At 38.4% G+C, this 18,814-nt stretch overlaps 1 protein-coding gene across 6 annotated transcripts in view; it reads left to right on the top strand.

Annotated features, from left to right (window-relative positions):
* PIEZO2 (piezo type mechanosensitive ion channel component 2) overlaps window positions 1-18,814 on the top strand; it is a 287,609-nt gene that overhangs the window by 167,375 nt on the left and 101,420 nt on the right. For all 6 annotated transcript variants that reach the window (XM_064705839.1, XM_064705833.1, XM_064705836.1 and 3 more), the window contains exons 6-7: window positions 1,229-1,439; window positions 4,071-4,284. In XM_064705839.1, coding sequence (XP_064561909.1) covers window positions 1,229-1,439; window positions 4,071-4,284 — 425 coding nt within the window. The remainder of the gene's footprint in view (window positions 1-1,228; window positions 1,440-4,070; window positions 4,285-18,814) is intronic.

An 18,814-nucleotide genomic window follows, 5' to 3' on the forward strand; every position in this document is an offset into this window, starting at 1 on the left:
GAGTTCATCTGTTCCTACTGCAGTCTTATCTGTCAGTGTGGAATTTTTTCTGCCGAAGGTCACCAATACATATAAACTCGCTATTCGGATGAAAAATACTAATAATCTCTCCTTTTAAATCTCTCTTTAAATTTCACACACAGAGATATGGTTTGGCTAGAACTAGTGTTAGCTAATACAAGTCTAAATTACTGCCAAAAAAGCTATTCTATATTACACCAAATGAGAACCTGGCTCAAAACTCTTACTTTTTTTTTTTTTTAATATGCCCCTACATTTCCATGAATGACTAATTTTTCCATAAATTGTGTCTTTGTGTGGGCCTCTTGCTAATCCTGCAGGTTCTCACCGTGGGTTGATGATTTAGTCTGCATCACTCAATAGTTGTATATGTCTTCTGGTCTCCAAGATACGATGGAGACTTGATGGTGAAGGCCACTGCCAAATCCTAACAAACTGCTCAAGTATGATGGGCCTTTCCATGTTTCCTTCTTTTCTGTTTTCCATTGTAGTTCTAAGTCACTGGTCTCATTACCCCTGTTAAATTGTTGTAGTTCAATTAAGATTTCACTATGTCTCTCCTGCTCACATTTTTACCTTTTCTTTCACCATGAGTTGATCTCCACATTTCTCACTCTCTCCCCAAGCATCTGCTTAGTCTCTTATTTCTCTCCCAAGCTACCCTTTTGTCATCAATGAGTTATCTGTCCATTCATTTCAACCCTTGTTGCCCTGTTCCAGATCGCTCCTACTTGCTCCATTCTAGGTTTTGCCTTTAGAGAAAGGGTTGATGGAAAATGGGTTTGGAAAGGGTTTGGTATTGAGCAATAGCAACCCAGGGATTACAGTTTTTGGAGCTTATAACTGAAACCTTTGAGGCAAAGAGGAGTTTAAAAGATATTAGATAGCAAGATGCTTATCTTTCTAAGAATGCTGAACTAATCAAACCAAATTTCATGTGTAAATGAGCAAGCAGCCTGTTGTGCAGCCTTTCCCAGAGACCACCTTTAATAACCTTTTATTTTGAGACAGCTCTGAAGTGGGAGCCATCGATGTACATCTCTATCTTCAGTATGTCTTTCTTATGTCTCCGTACTTGGCATAGTCAAAGACTGTAAGAAGACTTCATTGTTAAAAAATACATGCGTGGGTTTTAATTTCAGATTTCTTTGTCTCTCTCTCTGTGTTTTTGCATTCTATTTTTTTTCTTTCCTTCCTTCTCCTTTAGGCTGTAAGAGAAAAATTAGAGCCAGATGATGCTTTGATGTATGAAGAAGATCTGGATGACGATGACTGTGGAGAAGCAGAATTTGAGGAGACCATGAAATTAAAACTGCTGCGTAGAATTGCATTCCTAGCATCCAAACTGAGGGAGTTTATTGGCAATATGATAATCACCACTGGAAAAGTTGTTGTTACAATTTTACTTGGTTCAGCAGGTTGGTGTGTTTGAAAAATTTCCTCAGGAGCCCATTAGATTCTGCATTTAACAAATGAGTTTTCAGCACTTTGGCACCTGCGGGAGTAACAATGGAAATTTTTAAGGGAAAAGAAATTGCTGCTGATTTTATTAAATTAATTCTTTGGCAAGTATTGGAATATGCTGAGTTGCTTAATTTCTTTTTGTGCTGACACTGTGTGGCCCTGCCATGCCATTTATGATTTTCACAGTTGCTGTTATAACCAAATGGTGAATGGGAGTCATATTATAGATGACTAGATATATATTGTGTGTGTGTAATGTAAATACATACGTTATACATGTGTGTATATATATATATATATATACACACGTGTATATATTTACATTAAAGTGAATTCACAGGTTTGCTTTCATCCCTTCTAAGTGTAAAAAGGAACTGTATTCACATAGCCTTTAAAAAAAAATGTTTGTTTGACCATGTTGTGTGTAAAAAGAGCGATAAGCAGACTTCCTTTTGGGTTTTTTTATTTAGTTGGTAAGAGTAGTTGTTTTAATGTTATATAGCCTACCTTTTTATAAGGCATTTGATTTAATACCACAAAATCAGCTACACCCAGAAAAGAAGTGTACAAAATTACTATAGGTTGTAACTAAATTCAAAATTAAATCATGGAATTGTAGATTAGCGTTTACCTGCCAACTCACATGTTTGAATGGAGTGATTACATATAAAGGTTACAACTTAACATATGAGTTGTCAGTATATGAAGTATAAAACAACAGTACAAAAAAGTTTGATATTGAATGGTGAGATTGGAGGTGTGGCTGTTTTAGTAAGGCAGGTTCTTTCCTTAAGCAAGAGTGCTAAACAGCCTTCCATGTAGCCAAATGGAAAGTAATACATCTAAAAAGAGAAAAAATATATGGGCTACCATGGAGCCTGACACCAGGGATGAGAGATGTCATTAAAAAAAAACTCAAATAAAGAAATTCAAAAAGCCTGATGCCACTCTACATAGGAGAACATCATCCATGTTCAATGGGAAGCAGAATGATTGTGCAGCAGGGGCAGGAGGCAGTTTCTTCTGAATGGTGATGGGCATGTTGCCTGTGGAGCTCCAACACAAAACAAGAAGTGGGAGGTGTTCAGAGTAGAGTTACAAAAAGTACTTGAGGTCTGAGAAGCCTGTACTCCAGAGAGAGACCTTGAGCTTTATAAGTTAAATACTTCCCTACTTACCATGCCAAAAAGATGAAGGGTGACTTGACTGCAGCCTGAAAGAACTGACAAAGATACAAAGTGCTTCCATTTTTTAAGGTATCTCATCTAGTAGAATTGATAATAGGAGCCAACAGTTAAATGGTGAATCTAGGCAGTTTCAGGCCAGAAATAAATTTTGTATTTTTTGCAGCCAGAGTAACTGGCCATAATAAATAACTTATTTTAGGATATCATGTATTCTTATTCTCCAGAAGTGTTGGAATAAAGACAAAGCGTCTCTTTGAAGAAGAAAAGGAATAGTTACAGGCTTGAGGCAGAAATTTCTGGGTAAAGTTTTACAGCACCATAGGTGAAAGCTTAAAATATTATGAGAAAGTGTGATGGTGAACCTCAGGTATATAACTGTGGATATCAGTCCTTACAATGCCTGGACTCAGCTCAGCTCAGGACCATCCCTGGGAGTGCTGCTCCCAAAAGACACATCAGACCAGGTGAGGGGAAGGGCCAGCAGGCACACTGGAGCTAAGGGGCACCACAAGCCTGCAGGTCTGTCCTGGGGAAGGTGGCTCCTAGACATTTACTAGTTAAAAAGTCTAAAAATGAATTTAGGCAGGGGCCCCTGCTAGTTAGGCACTGTTACTTCCGAGAATCCACTGGGCTGCTGTGTTGTGTGCAAGCTCTTACATCATTTTCTCATAGTTGCCACTCTTAGACATGAATATCTTTCCTGCTTCCTGACTTATTTTTGCAGGCTCCCAGGAGAGCACTGAGTATCCTTCACCAGCTGGACATTTTCTGAATTGGCATACTCAGCTACATGTGCAAAAGCAAAAACAGTATACATGTGTGTGACAGCATAGTCTTTGTCTTGTGTAAATTATACATTTCTAGGAGTTAAAATTTTTTTTTAAATCAAACATTTACTGATTATTTGTAGATTTTATGTAAAGCTCTTCATTTTGATACATGAATCAGGGTCTGTTTTGTTTTACTATGTCAAGGTATTGCAGTATCTGTATGAGGAGGCTTTTCACTATTCATCCATGATGCCACTTTAGCACCTTGTACTCAAAAGTTATACACTGGTGGTCTTAGGCAGTTTTAGCTGCCCTTGCAGCCACTCCACAGTTTTTCTCCATGCTTTATGAAACACCTTTACATAGAGAAAAATTCCATCTCAGAGGAAAGCCTGGAGAGTGATTGTGTTCCAAGTGCTGAGATATTGCATTAGTGAATTGAACAAATAAAAAAGAAGATCCTTCTCTTCTAGTCTCAAAGTTAATAGCAGTCTTTAAAGCTAATTGTTATAATTACCAGAAAACTAATTGGATCAAATTTTTTAATACACACCTTGTCAAATTTAATTTTTAACAAATGCTGATATTTTCTGTACTTCTCCAACACTCCATGTTTTTATTTTTACAGGTATGATGGTGCCATCTTTGACCTCAGCTGTGTATTTCTTTGTGTTTTTGGGCCTGTGCACATGGTGGTCCTGTTGCCAAGCATTTGATCCGCTGATATTCAGCTGTCTGTGTGTATTAATGGCTATATTCAGTGCAGGACACTTGATTGGACTTTATCTGTACCAGCTACAGTTCTTTCAGGAGGTTGTTCCACCAAAAGATTTCTATGCCAGGTGAGAACAATTCCTTTCCTGTTTAATTATGGGCACATGATGCAATGCTCTGTTTGTCACATCTTGATGCAAATGATCTTCCACATAAGGCTTTCGCAAATTTTACACATACCTTCTTGTTCAGTGGTGGAAGAATCAAATCTTTTCAGATGGAGTGGTTTTGAATGACAGTGTGGAAAGTCCAGACTGGGTAATTGCAGACAGAGAGCTGGAGCAGATTAGGAGGGGAAGGTTGGAAGGTTACTTTTGTTTTTTTTTTTTTTTCTCAGAGTGTTCCTCAGATGTGAGTGTGAATGATTGGGCTAATGCAGGAATTAAAGAAATTGATGGCAACATTGATACAAGGGCAAATATACAAATGCACGTTTGGTTTTTTGTAGAAGAAAATTAATTCTCTGGTGTCTAATGTCATAGTGCCTTAACTGGAGCAAAATGCTTTTGTGGTGCCACTCTTGTGTGCAGAGGCTGAGGGCTGCTGCCGTCCTTCATGTACTGTGCATATTAGACTGATGATGTAAAAATTCTCTCTGGTCACATAGATTCATATAGAACATGCTGATCTTCATACCAACAGCTCCTTACCTTAAGTAAAAAAGCAGCATTTCTAGTTACTTCTGCAGTAAATATTGACTGGCTGTGATTTCACTGACCCTTTAATTTTCTACACACTGTAATCTAAAATAAGATTAAGTAATGGATTTATTTTGCTCATTACTATTTTTTTTTTCTGGTGGAGTGTGATGACAAATTTGCTTTTATGGTATGATTTTTGAATGCTGTAGTAATCCTTATATTAAGCTAAATGTGAACATTAACTTTGTTTCTAGTAAACCTATTGTACCTTTTATTATAAGCTGAAGATGAAAGGAAATTAGAGGTACTGTGGAGAATCAATTAATTATTTATCTCTCAATGCACTAAGCAGTTAAATTGAGCTATCTAGCTACCGTAGCTGTTACTTTAGTACTTATTTTGACATTTTATTTAATAAAGGTTAATAGATATGTGTGTTTTGTGATACTGTAACTGGTGACTTGTGGAGGCTGATTGGGAGGGCATAACGTTACCTGAAATTCAGGAAAGCCTCTTAGTTTAGGTTCTTTTGTGCCACCTAGAGGTCGAGATAGGAGAACGGATGATTTCTAATGCCAAGAAGTTGAAATGCTCTCAACCTCTCTAAACCTTTTATATTACTTCCTCCATGTATTAAGAAAATAAAAAGAGAATGGCTTCAAAATTCTCAAGTATTTGGCTTTGAGGATATCTACTCACAGTTTTTAGCAACAGACAGCAATGACATTTTCTCAAGAAGAAATGCAATTTAGCTGCAATATGCGCAACTTTCTTCCTATGCATAATTTGTGAAGTCTCCTTTTTCTCTTTAGTATTTTTCTATTAATTTTAAATTAATTTTTTAAAATTAATTTATATTAAGATAATTGTTTTGAGACAATTATCAAGACATTGGTAATGTAGTAATTTTTTTAGTAATTTCTTTGATTGTAAATAATGTGATTCTTTGTTTTATGGCAAAATTTTGTCAGTACAAATATGGCACTTTAACTTAGTCATTAATTTTTGAAATTAAAAAATCAAGCTACAAGAAAGTTGTGTCTGCCTTGGTGTAGAAAAGAAAAGCACCTTTGGAGTTTAGGTTAAAAAATGTCCCAGCATTGGATTTCAGAGTACATGCTGACATTTTTTTAAACAAAAAAAAATGATGTTACCTTCCTGCAGACTTTCTCTTGAATTGGTACTGTTGAATACTCTGCCTTTTACATAGGAAATCATGTGAGGGACTGATGTTCCAAATTATGTGTGAAATTATGTTTGAATATACACAACAACCTACACTCAACTTACACACAATGGCAGCAGAAGGAGCAGTAGCAGTATTCCTTGTTTCTTTATTTGCAGCTTCTATTGTGGGTCTACTTTGATCTGCTTTCAGGGAGGTGTCTTTGAAGAGCATCAAGGCAGGTGTTCTCAGAGCTTGGAAGTGAAAATCTTAGTGTGAGAAAAGGCCATGGATGATTTTTAATGATTGACTTGGGCTGATATATAAGCAGTGGCTAGAGGAGGAAAAATGAGAGACATGTATCATAATGCTGCAGAAAAAATATTTTAGCATTTTGCATTCTAAAAGAAAATCAATACCTTGCTATTTTGTGTATAATCTTGGTTTGAAGATGTGCTAAATATGCAGAGTTCTCATTAATACTAGTACATGACTTCCATAGGCAAACTATATGCCAAGAAAAGAATTTGATTCCCCAAATTCTTTCTACAAGAAGGACATTGAGGTGCTGGAGAATGTCCAGGGAAGGGCAACAAAACTGGTGAAAGGTCTGCAGCTAAGTCTTATGAGGAATATCTGAGGGAACTGGAATTGTTCTGCAGAAGACACAGGGAGAAGCCTGGAGAAGGCACAGAGGTGACCTTGTTGCTCTCTAAAAGCAAGTTGTAGCGAGGGGGGGGTTGGTCTCCTCCTGAGTAAAAAGCTTCAGGAAAAGAGGAAATAGCCTCAAGTGGCACCAGGGGAGGTTTAGATTGGATATTAGAAGAACTTCCTGCGCTAGAAGAATTGTCTGCCATTGGAAGAGTCTTCTCAGGAAAGGGATTGAGTCACCATCCCTGGAGACACTTAGAAGTTCTGTAAACCTGGGCACTTAGGGACATGGTTGAGAGATGGTTTTGGCAGTCTTTGTTAAATGGTAGGACTCAATGATCTTAGAGGTCTTTTCCAACCTAAATTATTCTGTGATTCCACATGAAAGAAGGACTTTTATTTCTCTGTAAATTTTTGAGGGCCCAATCCCCAGGAAAAGCTCTCCTGAATTTCAAGGGCAGATGTGAAAACTGCTCTGGTTGGGCTGCTGGTGAACATTTTTTTTCTCAGCAGAATGTAAGTCTGGTGTTTTAAAAAGCTCCTTTCTGGATTTGAGCTCTCAAGTTTACAAGAAATGTACAAGTGGTTTCTCTGATCAATAAAAAATGTGCTTTTTTCTGAATAGTAATGCATTCAGCTTGTCAGATTATCGATTGATTTCAGACTATATAAAGTTAAACTACACCCAAACAAACCAGAAAATTCTCAAGTTAACAGTGTTATTCAGCTAAGACTTGCATCACCCTTGAGCTGTTCCTTCCTTTCAAGAACGCTTCAACTCAAAATTCACCATTTTGTGATTGTAAGAAGTGACTGAATGTCACCAGAGGAAAGCAGTTTTTTTGGAAGGAATAACCTGACATCTGGTGAATTTACATGTTTTACCCTGAAACCTCATGGGATTGTGCAAACAAAGTACTTCACCCCTGAAAATAGGATATTGTGATAACATAGCCCTGAGTACTTGCCAAAGTTACTGGACATGGAGGTATTGCTGTCCTGGAAGTTTCACATCTGCTGCTGTGGCTGTCTGGATCTGTGATGTGCAGGTAGAAGTGGCATAATCACAAACAGGCTGAAATGCCATGGAGTGAGCACTGGGATCTGCAGATTGAAAAATGCCCAGTGTACTGAAAAGTCTGAATATAGCTGGTATATCAGGGGTAGGCATGCTGCCAGCAAATCAATATTGCAAATTGATGCAATATCTCAAATATTGCAATATGCAAATATTGCAAAGATGGGGGAAAATAGCAAGAAGTATCAATTTAAAGCAAAATTCAGAAAGTATCGTGTTTCTTCCATAACATTTTTTTCACCCAAGTTAGTAAAAACAAGTCAATGAGCTAAAATGACTTTAGAAATTAGGTACATGGTGTCACAGCCTGAAAAATACACAGTAATATGTTCACCATTTTTCAGATTGCTGCCTCCTTTCTTCCTGATATTGTTTATTTTGGCAAAAGAATGTAATTGGGGAAATGATAAGGCCTTGCCAACATGAAGAAATAGGATCAGTGCAGTGGTATGAGGTTTGCCCGAGTCAGTAGAGTTATTCCTGTCCAAAACTGTGCTTATAAGCATATTAATTTAAAGATCCAGCCACCCAATGTAAATTAAAATCTGTGTGCTTTCCTGTAGTTTAGGTCTGTCTTGCTTGTAGTTTTCAGGCAAGTAATGTTCCAAATAGTTTAAATACAACTGGTTTCATCTACAGAAGGCACCTCCCTTACAAAACGAAGCAAACCTAGGAGTCCAGGTAGTGTCATCCACTGCACAGTGGTACCTTATTTCACACCTTCTTAAGGGAATGAGAATTTGGAGTTACGCAACTGATTGCTTTGCTGCAGTGTGAGTTGGTCTAAGGAGTTTTGTTCAAGAGGAAATTTTCATCTGAAAGATGTCTATAAATCTATTTAAGCAGGACTTTTAAAATAGGTTTTACAGTTACTAATCATAATCCTACTTAAATTACTCTTTTACTTTTGGAGAAAAGATATCTGCTACAGATGGTAGATTTAGGATATTCAGTTTGTTTTCAGATTAATCTGAGAAGAGTCCAGTCCAAAATTCTTCCTTTGGACTTCCCTGGAAGCTTTGACACAGATTTGGATTTTGTAGTCCAAATACTCTGTTCAACCAGTGTTATAAATGCTTAAGCACTGTCTCAAAAATGTTCCTGGAGTTGTCAGATCAGGGTCAGATCAGATCCAGCTGTAATATTTTTTCCTAAGTTAGACACTAACCTTGCAAATAAAATCCCATTAGGAGAGCAGATATTGCCAAAATAGTGAGATGTAGCTGATTGATTACCTCTGCAGGGCAAGGCACTGATCTCCTGCTCTGCTGCTGCTTTTGTAGCTCCACTGGAGCCAAGAGCTGGGCAACATGTTTCACCTGAGCTGCAGCCACTGCTAATCCTTGCTGCAGACCCTCTTTGGCACCTGTCCCAAAGGTGGCTCACATCTGAGAGGCAGAATTTTCTTAACCTTGTAGGAGAGTGAGGGTTTTGGGGTTGCCTTTTGACTTGGTCACAAGCCAGTGTTTGAAAAGATGGAGCTCATTTATGTGTGCTATACTGAGCTGCCCTTTGGCTGCAGTAGCTTCCATGCCTTCTGCCTGGTATTTTTAGGTGCTTCTCACTGTGGTTCTGCAGTACCACTGCCAGGACAGAGGCCAGACCCTTGGATATTTGCCATGTAAGGACACTGCACTGCACTTGTCTGTTTCCATCATCCTCTATCAGCAAAAGGACACTTTGCAGTTGCAGAACATGCTCCAAAACATACCAGGCCAGCCACCATGTTGATTACCATGACCAGATTTGATTAGAGAGCCACAATTTTGTCTCAGAGGAAGAGACATTAGGTATTTGTCCTTATTCTTACAGAAATTTGCAGCTGAGTTTCATACTAGCTCTATAATGCACCACATTTTAGGGTTTAATTCTACTTAGAATGTTTTAGCTTTCTCAGAACTTCACCTTCTTTGTATTTGTTAAAATATATTTTGGAAAAGAAGTGAATGATTCTGTTAACAGCTTAGAAATGCAAGTTTGCTCTCCTGTTGACAAAAGACAATAATCATCCTTGCTATTATCATCTCATTCGAAAATATGAGGTAGACTTATTTGGGCTCCCTTTATAATGAAAGGTTGGATGAGGAAAAGACAAGAGAGGAAATAGTAAGTAGCAATTTGCCTGGAGAGCAGTTCTTCCCATACCCATGGTATAGCTGTCAGCACTCACCATCACCACCCCGCTGCATCAAGTGCCAAATATAGCCTTGGAATAAGCAGGCACAACTTAATTTATGTTACTGACATTGCACCCCAGGTGATTTACACATCTCTGTCTTCCACTGGGCTTGAAAGAGGTGTAAACTGAGATATGTGCTAAGACCTTTTCAAAACAATGGTTTTCTGCATGTGGAAGTGACTGGTTTCCCAGTTGTGTTCTGCTACAGTGGTGAGCCTGCCACTGGCGAGATCCCTGGCAGCCTGGTAGGGCTGGCCCTGGTCATGGAAGATTTCTGTTAGTGCAAAGTGGGGAGCCTTAACACTCCCAACAATGACCACACTGCATCTGAAAATTGAGTGTAAGCTGCAAACATAGAAATCAGCCATTGTCGTGTGATATAATGTTTCCTGCTTCCAGATAGCTGTGTGTTGCACAGAGGCTCCTCTTCCTTGCATGCACTGAGCTACTGAGGTCAGAGGGACAGAGGGAAGTGATGAAGATCTTAGAATTGCTGATATTCTGTGATAAGTTTGCCTGCTGATTCTGATTCACCTGAATTGGGCATGCAGTTGGTCTGGTGATGCAGCCATCCCGCTTTTGCACACTCTCAGGCAGCCTTGACTCTTCTGTGGGCAGCACACCTCCCTGCTAGCAGAAGCTCTGCTCATGGGTAGGGTGAGACAGAGACAGATCACTCCACTCCCCCATACACACCATGGGCTTGCAAGTGGCCAGTCTCAACAATGACACTTGAACAGACTCCCTGCCCCTCACAGCCTGTCCTGGGTGGACATGAAAAGGGTGACTGCAAAGAAGTGACCCCTTAATTTTATCTTTGTATTTTCTGGAAAACACGTATCTGCATTCTATGATCATTGTTCAAGTGCCTGAAAATGAGGACAGAAAAGAGACAAAACCCCTCTCCTCCTACCAGGTTTGTATTCCTATTATTCTGTGGTGTTAGAAGATGTGGTTTGTAATTAGCAAGCTTCTCTTGGATTTACAAACTTGTTTTTTGAGGTCTGCTCAAGAACAATGATGTTTGTACTCTGGCATCACCAGAAATTGTGATGAAGAATATTTAACACTCTGTGTTTTCAGCTCAGTGTATCAACATTAACAAATGAATCATCCCACATTCCTTGGAGGTAAAAAAGGCAGTCCTGAGTAACCTCAGTCAAGCACACACTGGGGAGTTAGTCCTTGTCCATGCAGGGGCAGTCTACACCAGTTTCTCTAAACACTCATGGAGTGGAAGTGCTTAATCTCTTGTTTATGCTCATTTAGCTGAAGTTTGGAACTTGCTGATAAAAACTGAGCCAATCGTGTTCAATTTATAACCAATTTAAAATCAGCTGTTATACCACTTCTGTTTTGAAACTGGGTAATTTCCAAACATTTCCTGGGCATTATTGTTGATTATCCCATTATCTTCTTTTCCATATCCTGCTATTTTACTTTCTTTTTATGTTTAAAGCCAAATGGGAATCATAGCTTATATTTCTGCCTCAGTGCACTTGCTGCTAAATGGAATATTTTCTTTGCTCATACTTTCTACTGCAGAACCTCTTGATGAAGGTATCCATCACTCTTGTGGTTTTTTTCTACCTGTTTCCCTGCCAGCTGAGTAAGTGGAAAATCTCTTTATCCTCTGCATGCATCACTGAACCTAGCAGGCTGCCCCAATGTGACTGAAAAGTATCATCACTCCGTTTTCAGAGGTGGAAAAATTCCCTAACAGAGAAGTTAGATGAATCAAATAACCCTCCCAAGATAGCCAGAACTTGGAATAAAGCACAAAGCTTTGGCTGCAGTCTGAATCCTAGATCACAGACCAAGTTGCCTCAAAGTTAAAATAGTATGAAGCTACACTTTAAAACAATTTCTGTTCTTCTGTACATGTTGCTCTAAGGGGTAGCAGTAAAGCTCAGGCAGTTGCGTGCTTACTTGTTGTGCCGGGTCACTTGCATGCTCTGGTCAGCACCTCCCTGCTGAATGCTGATGCTCACTGGGGTTACCTGAGCACTGTCTCCTCCTCCTCCTAAGTGACTTGTGCTGAAGTTTTACCTGAACTCTTCTGTTCTTCTCCCAGCACCTGAGCTTAGGACAACAAGGCTGTCTGTGGTCTGCACTACTGGTTGAGTTTTAGGAGCAGACTCTCCCCCCTTCTGCCTGTGAGAGACTTTCTGAGATGAGGCTGTTGGTTCCTTTCCTTTCAGCAGCTCAGCTAGCTCACTTTGAAAAACCAATAGTCACTAATTGGCACAGAAAGCCTTTGTTAACCATGTCATTGCTAAGCTATGCCATTTTTGAGCTGTGCCTTCTCTTCTGTGCTCGAGTGTCCAAGTTCACCCTCTCACAGGGGAAGCCTTTGTGTCCATGGATGTTTCTGAACATGCCTTTGGCTTTTCTGTGCTTTCCACATGAGTCCTTAGAAGCCTGGGCCTGTTTTCTCATTACTTTCACCTCTGAGTAGAAGGTCCAACTGAACATTAAATATTTTTAATTTTTTCCATGCAGCTTGGGTGTTGTCCATACTCAGGTGGTGCTGTATAGTATTAGGTGCTTTCATGCCCCGTTATGGTCACAGGGAATATGTGTGCCTGAGGAAGGTGAGCAGGTGGAAAATCACTGGTGCCAATCAGCCTTCTCTGCTGGGGTGATTGTTCTCTCTCATCCTCTCATCCCAGCAAGGCTGCCTCACTCCTGCAGCCTGCATCCTTCAGCTACAAACCCTGAGTTGCCTCTAGTTTGTAGCTGAAACTATTTGGAAAAAAAAAAACTCCTAAACCCTGCTGCATTTAAAATATTTTTATTTTAGTGACAGAAAAAGCCAACTATTTGCCTAATTATATTTGAGAACAAACTCTATTTGCCTGACCTCAACATGAGCCAGGCTGCTGCTATCAAAGCAGTGACAATGCTGGCCCTGGTGAGGAATAATCATGTTGATGGAGTCACTCAAGCTATCAGGCAGGAGTCCTAAACCAATTTCTCCTGCACGTTTATTCCCACTTCACCACCTTCTTGCTATCCTATCTGGCAGTTCTCCCTGTGCCAGATGCTCAAATGTCTGATGGGAATGAAAAGATATTGGAATCTCTGCTTCAGTACATTTCTTCATCAGATGAGAGCCTCTGGAAGTCCCAGCAGAGGCCCCCAAAGGCTACAGCAACTTGCTGCTTTTCTAGCTCACTGATGTGCTGAAAGGAGCAAGGTCAATGTTGATGATCACTAGAAACTCAGAGCAAAGTTGAGCTGTGTCATGGATAATGGAAAGATTTGGGAATGCAGAGAAGAAACACATTCAGAGGATAAATCTTCATTTAAGGCTTTTGAAGATGGCTTTTGTCTGTCTCAGTAAACAAGGGATTAATAGACCCACACCTATTTTTGGTGATAACAGTGGTCATTGACCTAATTATTGCTTCTAAAGCAATGAAAGCTTTTTGTAATAGGGAGTCAGTACAAAGCTAAATTATTGGAGGAAATGTGATATAGAGCTCACAAGTCTTCATGTTCAGACTTAAATTCCCCTTAGGGAAACTGTTTTATTTCAGACGTGAAGTATTTTAATGTCTGAAGTTTGGTCATTTTCAGCAGATGCCCATTTCTTAACAGCTTCCAGTCACATAGTCTTAGAGAAAATTTGATTATCTGATTACTTCAAAACAAAAAACAGTTTATAGAGTAGATGCTATTTATCATCTTAGTTTAAAGTTGTTAATGAACTTGAAAGCAAAGTGATTCTATTGCAACTGCTCATATGGTCCTTTTTTTCTCCTTGAATTAAGATTTGTGTTGTATTTACAGGTTTTGCAAGCTTTTATGTAACTCACCATCCTTAAAGACATCTTTTCTCTACAGCTCCCTGATTAATGGCTCATAATTTCTCTCTGCCCTCATTATATGAATAATATTAGCACACAAGTTTTAAATTAGTCACTTTTTCATGATGTTTCTCATGCAGTAGATGTGCATTTGAAATTAATTTTCCTTTAAAAGAAAAGTCACTGATGTTCAGAAGAGGGTGGGAGATATACAAGGGCTGGTTTTGTCATTGCCAGAAAAGCTTTGATCCAATAGAAGCTATGGAAACCAAAAACCAAAACTTGGTAGGAAAAAAAAGGACATAAGACATCTGCTAAAGAGCTATAGAAATTTGATGACATTAAAACAAAAGTTAGAACGATCTACTTACCTACCAAGTCTATATTCACTATGTGTATGCCTGTATTACAGCGTTGGGATAGCAACATGCTGAATAAAAACAATTCCAGTCTTAGTGTACATTTACAGATATTTGAAAAAAACGTTTTGAACTGTTAAGCTGAAATTTATCATAATGCTCCTCAACCCAAAAAGTCAGCTTTTTGTATGGTCATTAATAGGGCACAGTTCCATCTAGCCAGTTTGGAATTATCCAAGTCTGAACCAAAGCAGGGTATAGGGCTTTTTAGAGCTAAAAATACTTGCAATGCTCTTTAAAGCTCATATCACTCCAATATGAACACATTTAATGACTTTAGTCCAGCTGTGTACTGAGGTTTGTATCTCCCTGCACAGTTGTCCTGCTGAGCCGAAGGGGAGGCGTGAAGGATCGACTCCTTCTCTGTGGAATTTTATAACATGATTTGGAAAGACAAATGCCAGTTTTTCCATTCATTCTTTTTTTTTCCTTTAAAAATCCATGTGAAACCAAATGCCTTCTTCTCTCTTTAACCCTAATTCTTTGGGATGCCTTCTGCATTTCAGCCAACTTTTCCACCTCTTTCCTCCCAATGTTCTGCTATTTCTGTAAAAATGTGGTGTCACTTCAGTGTACCCTGGAGCAGTGGCCCCAGTATGGTCTGAATTCCCAGCCAATAGCCTGGGGAGTAATGACTTTCTGGAAGGCCAGGATGGGTCTGAAGGTACCACAGAGCTGGCTGAGTGTTTTCCAACAGCATGTGTTGCTTTGGGCACATAGCCCAAAGAGGAGGAGTGGAGTAGCTTGTAGCATTCTCTTGGAAGAGGCATTATGGATATGAGTTTATGGATCTTAACTTCTGTGTAGCTCGTCATCCAAGTACGGAAAACTCAACAGGATGGCTTGTGTATGAAAAGGGAACTCCTGGCTTTTAGGAGGATTGTGTAGGAATTACGTTTTATCTATGCTAATTTATTTTCCAGTTCATTCCATTGCAGTCTCTCTCTTACCCACAGAACACTTTCAAGCCTGACAACAGTATGCACCTCTTTTAAGTCAATGTTTGATAAAGGGTTCACTCTTCAAGCAGTGTTTAGAGTTTGGGACACAGCCGTTTCAGTATTTAAAATATTCTTCATGAGATAGTATTCAGTGCTTGTACTGTGAAATATGAAATTTTGACTTTTCTGCCTGTCTTTCAGTCCTTTTTGCCCCAGAAAAAAAATATTTCTGCCACAAACACCACCACTTTCTCCAAATATACTATTTTTTGCCTATTTTTATGGAATTTGTTGCTCTCTTTCCTCCCTTATTCTCCTCTCCCTTATTCTCCTCTTCTTTGCTTACTCTATTCTTCTTTCCTTTTCTTCTCTCATTTGGTCATTTTTAGCATCTCAGGTTTAGGGCTCAGTTATTCAAATGTCAGTCTCGATATTTCATTGTCCTACCCTAGACTTGCAGACACCACTCTCATCTCCTTTCATGTGAGGAGATTGAAATAAATATGCAATAGAAGATATCCAGATGAAATAAAGATTCAGTCAGTTCCTAAAGTCCAACACAAATTCAGAAGTTCTACAAGGATGGATCGCGCACATCCAGCCCAGCACACTAAAATGTTCTGATGCCATTGCTGGGAATAACCATGCAATAGGTACTGGCCTAAAAGAAGAAAAAATGTAAAAAAGCATCTTATAATATTAAATGCTAAATCAGAAAATGCAGCTCCTAGAGGGGTTTGATGCAGACATTTTCTTCAAGCTGTAATCTTCATGCAAACTCATAAATTATATGGAAAAATTGCCCCCTCCTCTGTTGTGTTGTGAAAAGTACTGTGTGCATGAGTACACAGAGTTGTAGGAAGATTCAGCAGCTGAACTGGAAATCTCATCTAGACAAAACTATTACAGAAGCTAAAACTCATGAAAAAGAATAAGAGACAGTAGAAGATTTTCTATCAATTGAGGTCAAGATTGGATGCCATTCTGGACTATAAACTCCTATTCAACCACAAGATCGTTGTTCAATAGAGGAATTATTGGGTGTCCTATATTGTGCAGGAAGTCAGAATTATTACTTCCTTTCCTGGCCTTGAAAGTTACAAGGCAAATACTTACCTGAAGTCAACTCTTAAAACATGAGCACATGCAGGTTCTGAACTTATAAATATGTTTTTAAAAAAAGAAAAAACTCCAAATAATTTTAGTGAATGTAAAATTCACAGATCTAACAGATATGTAATGACTGCTTTGGTAATTCTGTATATGAAGCATATTTTTGTTTACATAGGTATTTTTTCTTCATATGTAGTACCGTGAGTAATTATGCCATTTCTTATAATACATTAATGAAATAATTAAGTAATTCAATGCAATAAAAGTTTTAGCAATATAGATTTTTAGTAACTTTGACGGTTCCTTAGGGGAAATTACTGTAGATGCAACAGGAACTTGTTTTTCTAGGTGAAATTGAAATTCGTCTTCTGAATTTTAATGTTAGACTAATATAGAAAGTGGGAATTTTGTATGGTCACAGTTTACAGCTTGTTGGGAAATCATGAAAGATGAAGGTGCATATGCTAGAAGGATGATTTACAGATTCAATACGAATCTTTTCCAAGAAAACAAGCTTATAGAATATTAACTGGAGAAAAAGATGCCACCTTTATTTTAAGAACACTTTTTCACTGTTATCTCAGAGCATCTCTCAGTCAGACGTTTCTCTTGGCCTTCTATAATTTCTATAACTTTTTCCAAATTACTATTATTCAATTATTATTTCTGCTATGTATTTTTCAGAATACCAGTGAGGACTTTGAAAAACCCAGCTTTAGTTCCTTGCAAGAGTAGAAATACTGATCTATTCACATCTTGCACCTCCATTTTATGTGATATTGCATGCAGTCTTTTGGAAACGCAAATTCTATCCATTAATAAATAAGTCTCATTATTTGTTTTCTTTATATTCTGTATCCCGGCACACAAGTATTTGACTTGTTTGGTAGTGGGTTTCTCCTACTTAGGACTCATTCTGAGCTTACTGATGGCAGACATGTATGTTGGGTAAGATGAAGTCACAGCAAGATCAGAGTTGGACTCAAACACAGCTGATTGGGATCAATACTGAATGTAAAAAAATCTTTGCAGAATGGAGTATGCAGAACTCAATAATGACCTAATTTGTATTGCTTATACATTTTATGGCAGCCATCCCTGAGTAATTAGAAGCTTTGTGTAAGGGAAGATGGTTCTATTCCTCTGAAAAATGTTCATCATTGAGGAAAATGATGAAGTATAAATGTTGAGTGAGTGGCAACTTGTAGCATTATTGGAGGCCAGAACAGACAGAATGAGCATTCCCAAGACAACAGAGAATTTTGAATGCGATAAACAGAGAAAGTTGTGTTGAGTTGTGACTAACAATGTGACTAACAGGTCTCAAAGCCCAAGGAGAAATCAGAAATGAGGAGCAGTTCCTCCACATCCATGCTTTATGAGACAAAGCAAAATACATTGAATAAATTGAAGTTAAAGACATTAAACTACATTTCTGGCCATGTGGCAACTTAGAGGGAAAAGATGTGCTGTAACTTATTAATATTTGCTGAATGCAGGACCAGAAGGGAGCAGAATTAAGTCCAGTATTATAATGTACAAATAATTTGGAGCCAACAAATGAAGCTAAGAGAATGAGAATATAACTGAAGCATAATAAAATTTCCTAGCCATTAGGATTATGTGGAATGTTTTCTTTTCAGTGGAGATAAAAGTGAAACATTAGTTGATCTGGCTTTCTAGCTATAGTATATTATAAAACATACTACAGGAATGGAATATGTGATATGAAGGTCATGTCTGCTTGGCAGAAGGTTCTGAGAGCCATCAGGAACTTTCCCTCATTTCTGTAAGAAATACTCATCACTAACTGTCAATGGAAAGACTTTGCATTTCAGTAAGAATTGGATTTAACTCTGATTCGGATGCTTATGAGACAGAAATAGGGTGAATCATACTGTGCTTGCATAGAAAAGCTTGAAACAAACCAAAGATGGAGAACTGTGTTGTGAAACAGAGGTAAAAGATTAAACTAACAGGAGCTCAGCAACTAATAGGAGCTCAACAACCCTGATCATTGATGAGCAAAAATCAAGTCAGTAGGAGAGAGGAAAGCAGACAAAGAAGATGTTCCTATTTGCTGATAGAAATATGAACAGAATACAATCCAGCACGCATTTCACCCAGATGGAGCCAAACTATAACATCAACTCCAAATGTTCTTGGATGCTATGGAAGTTTGAATCTGAGTCAGCTCCAAACACAGCTCATTCAGCTCCTTTAAATTACAGCAATTTACTTCCTATGCAGGATTTTTTAAATGTTTTTTTTTCCCAACTTTTTACCTACCCAACAGCTCTGAAAGTTCCTAAAGTTTATAACTTTGGCCTCTGTTGACAATCAGAATGAGAAGTGAGTGCTGATAGATTGGTTAATAAAATGCTATGGAGCTCTCCTTCTGTGAGTTAATGCTATTATGCCCATGCAGCAAATCCCGTTAAGAACAAATATAATATTTGCACTTTGCAGCATCCAAAGGCAAATTTCAGGCAGCACACCTCTGTTGAATATTGTGCTTACTCTTTGTATTCATCCAGCTTTTCATGTTGGATCTTACTAGGTTAAGGAAGAACTAAGCTTTTAGTCACTCTTGAAAATT

Source organism: Zonotrichia leucophrys, chromosome 2, assembly GCF_028769735.1.
Source record: "Zonotrichia leucophrys gambelii isolate GWCS_2022_RI chromosome 2, RI_Zleu_2.0, whole genome shotgun sequence".
In the NCBI taxonomy this organism is placed as follows: domain Eukaryota; kingdom Metazoa; phylum Chordata; class Aves; order Passeriformes; family Passerellidae; genus Zonotrichia; species Zonotrichia leucophrys.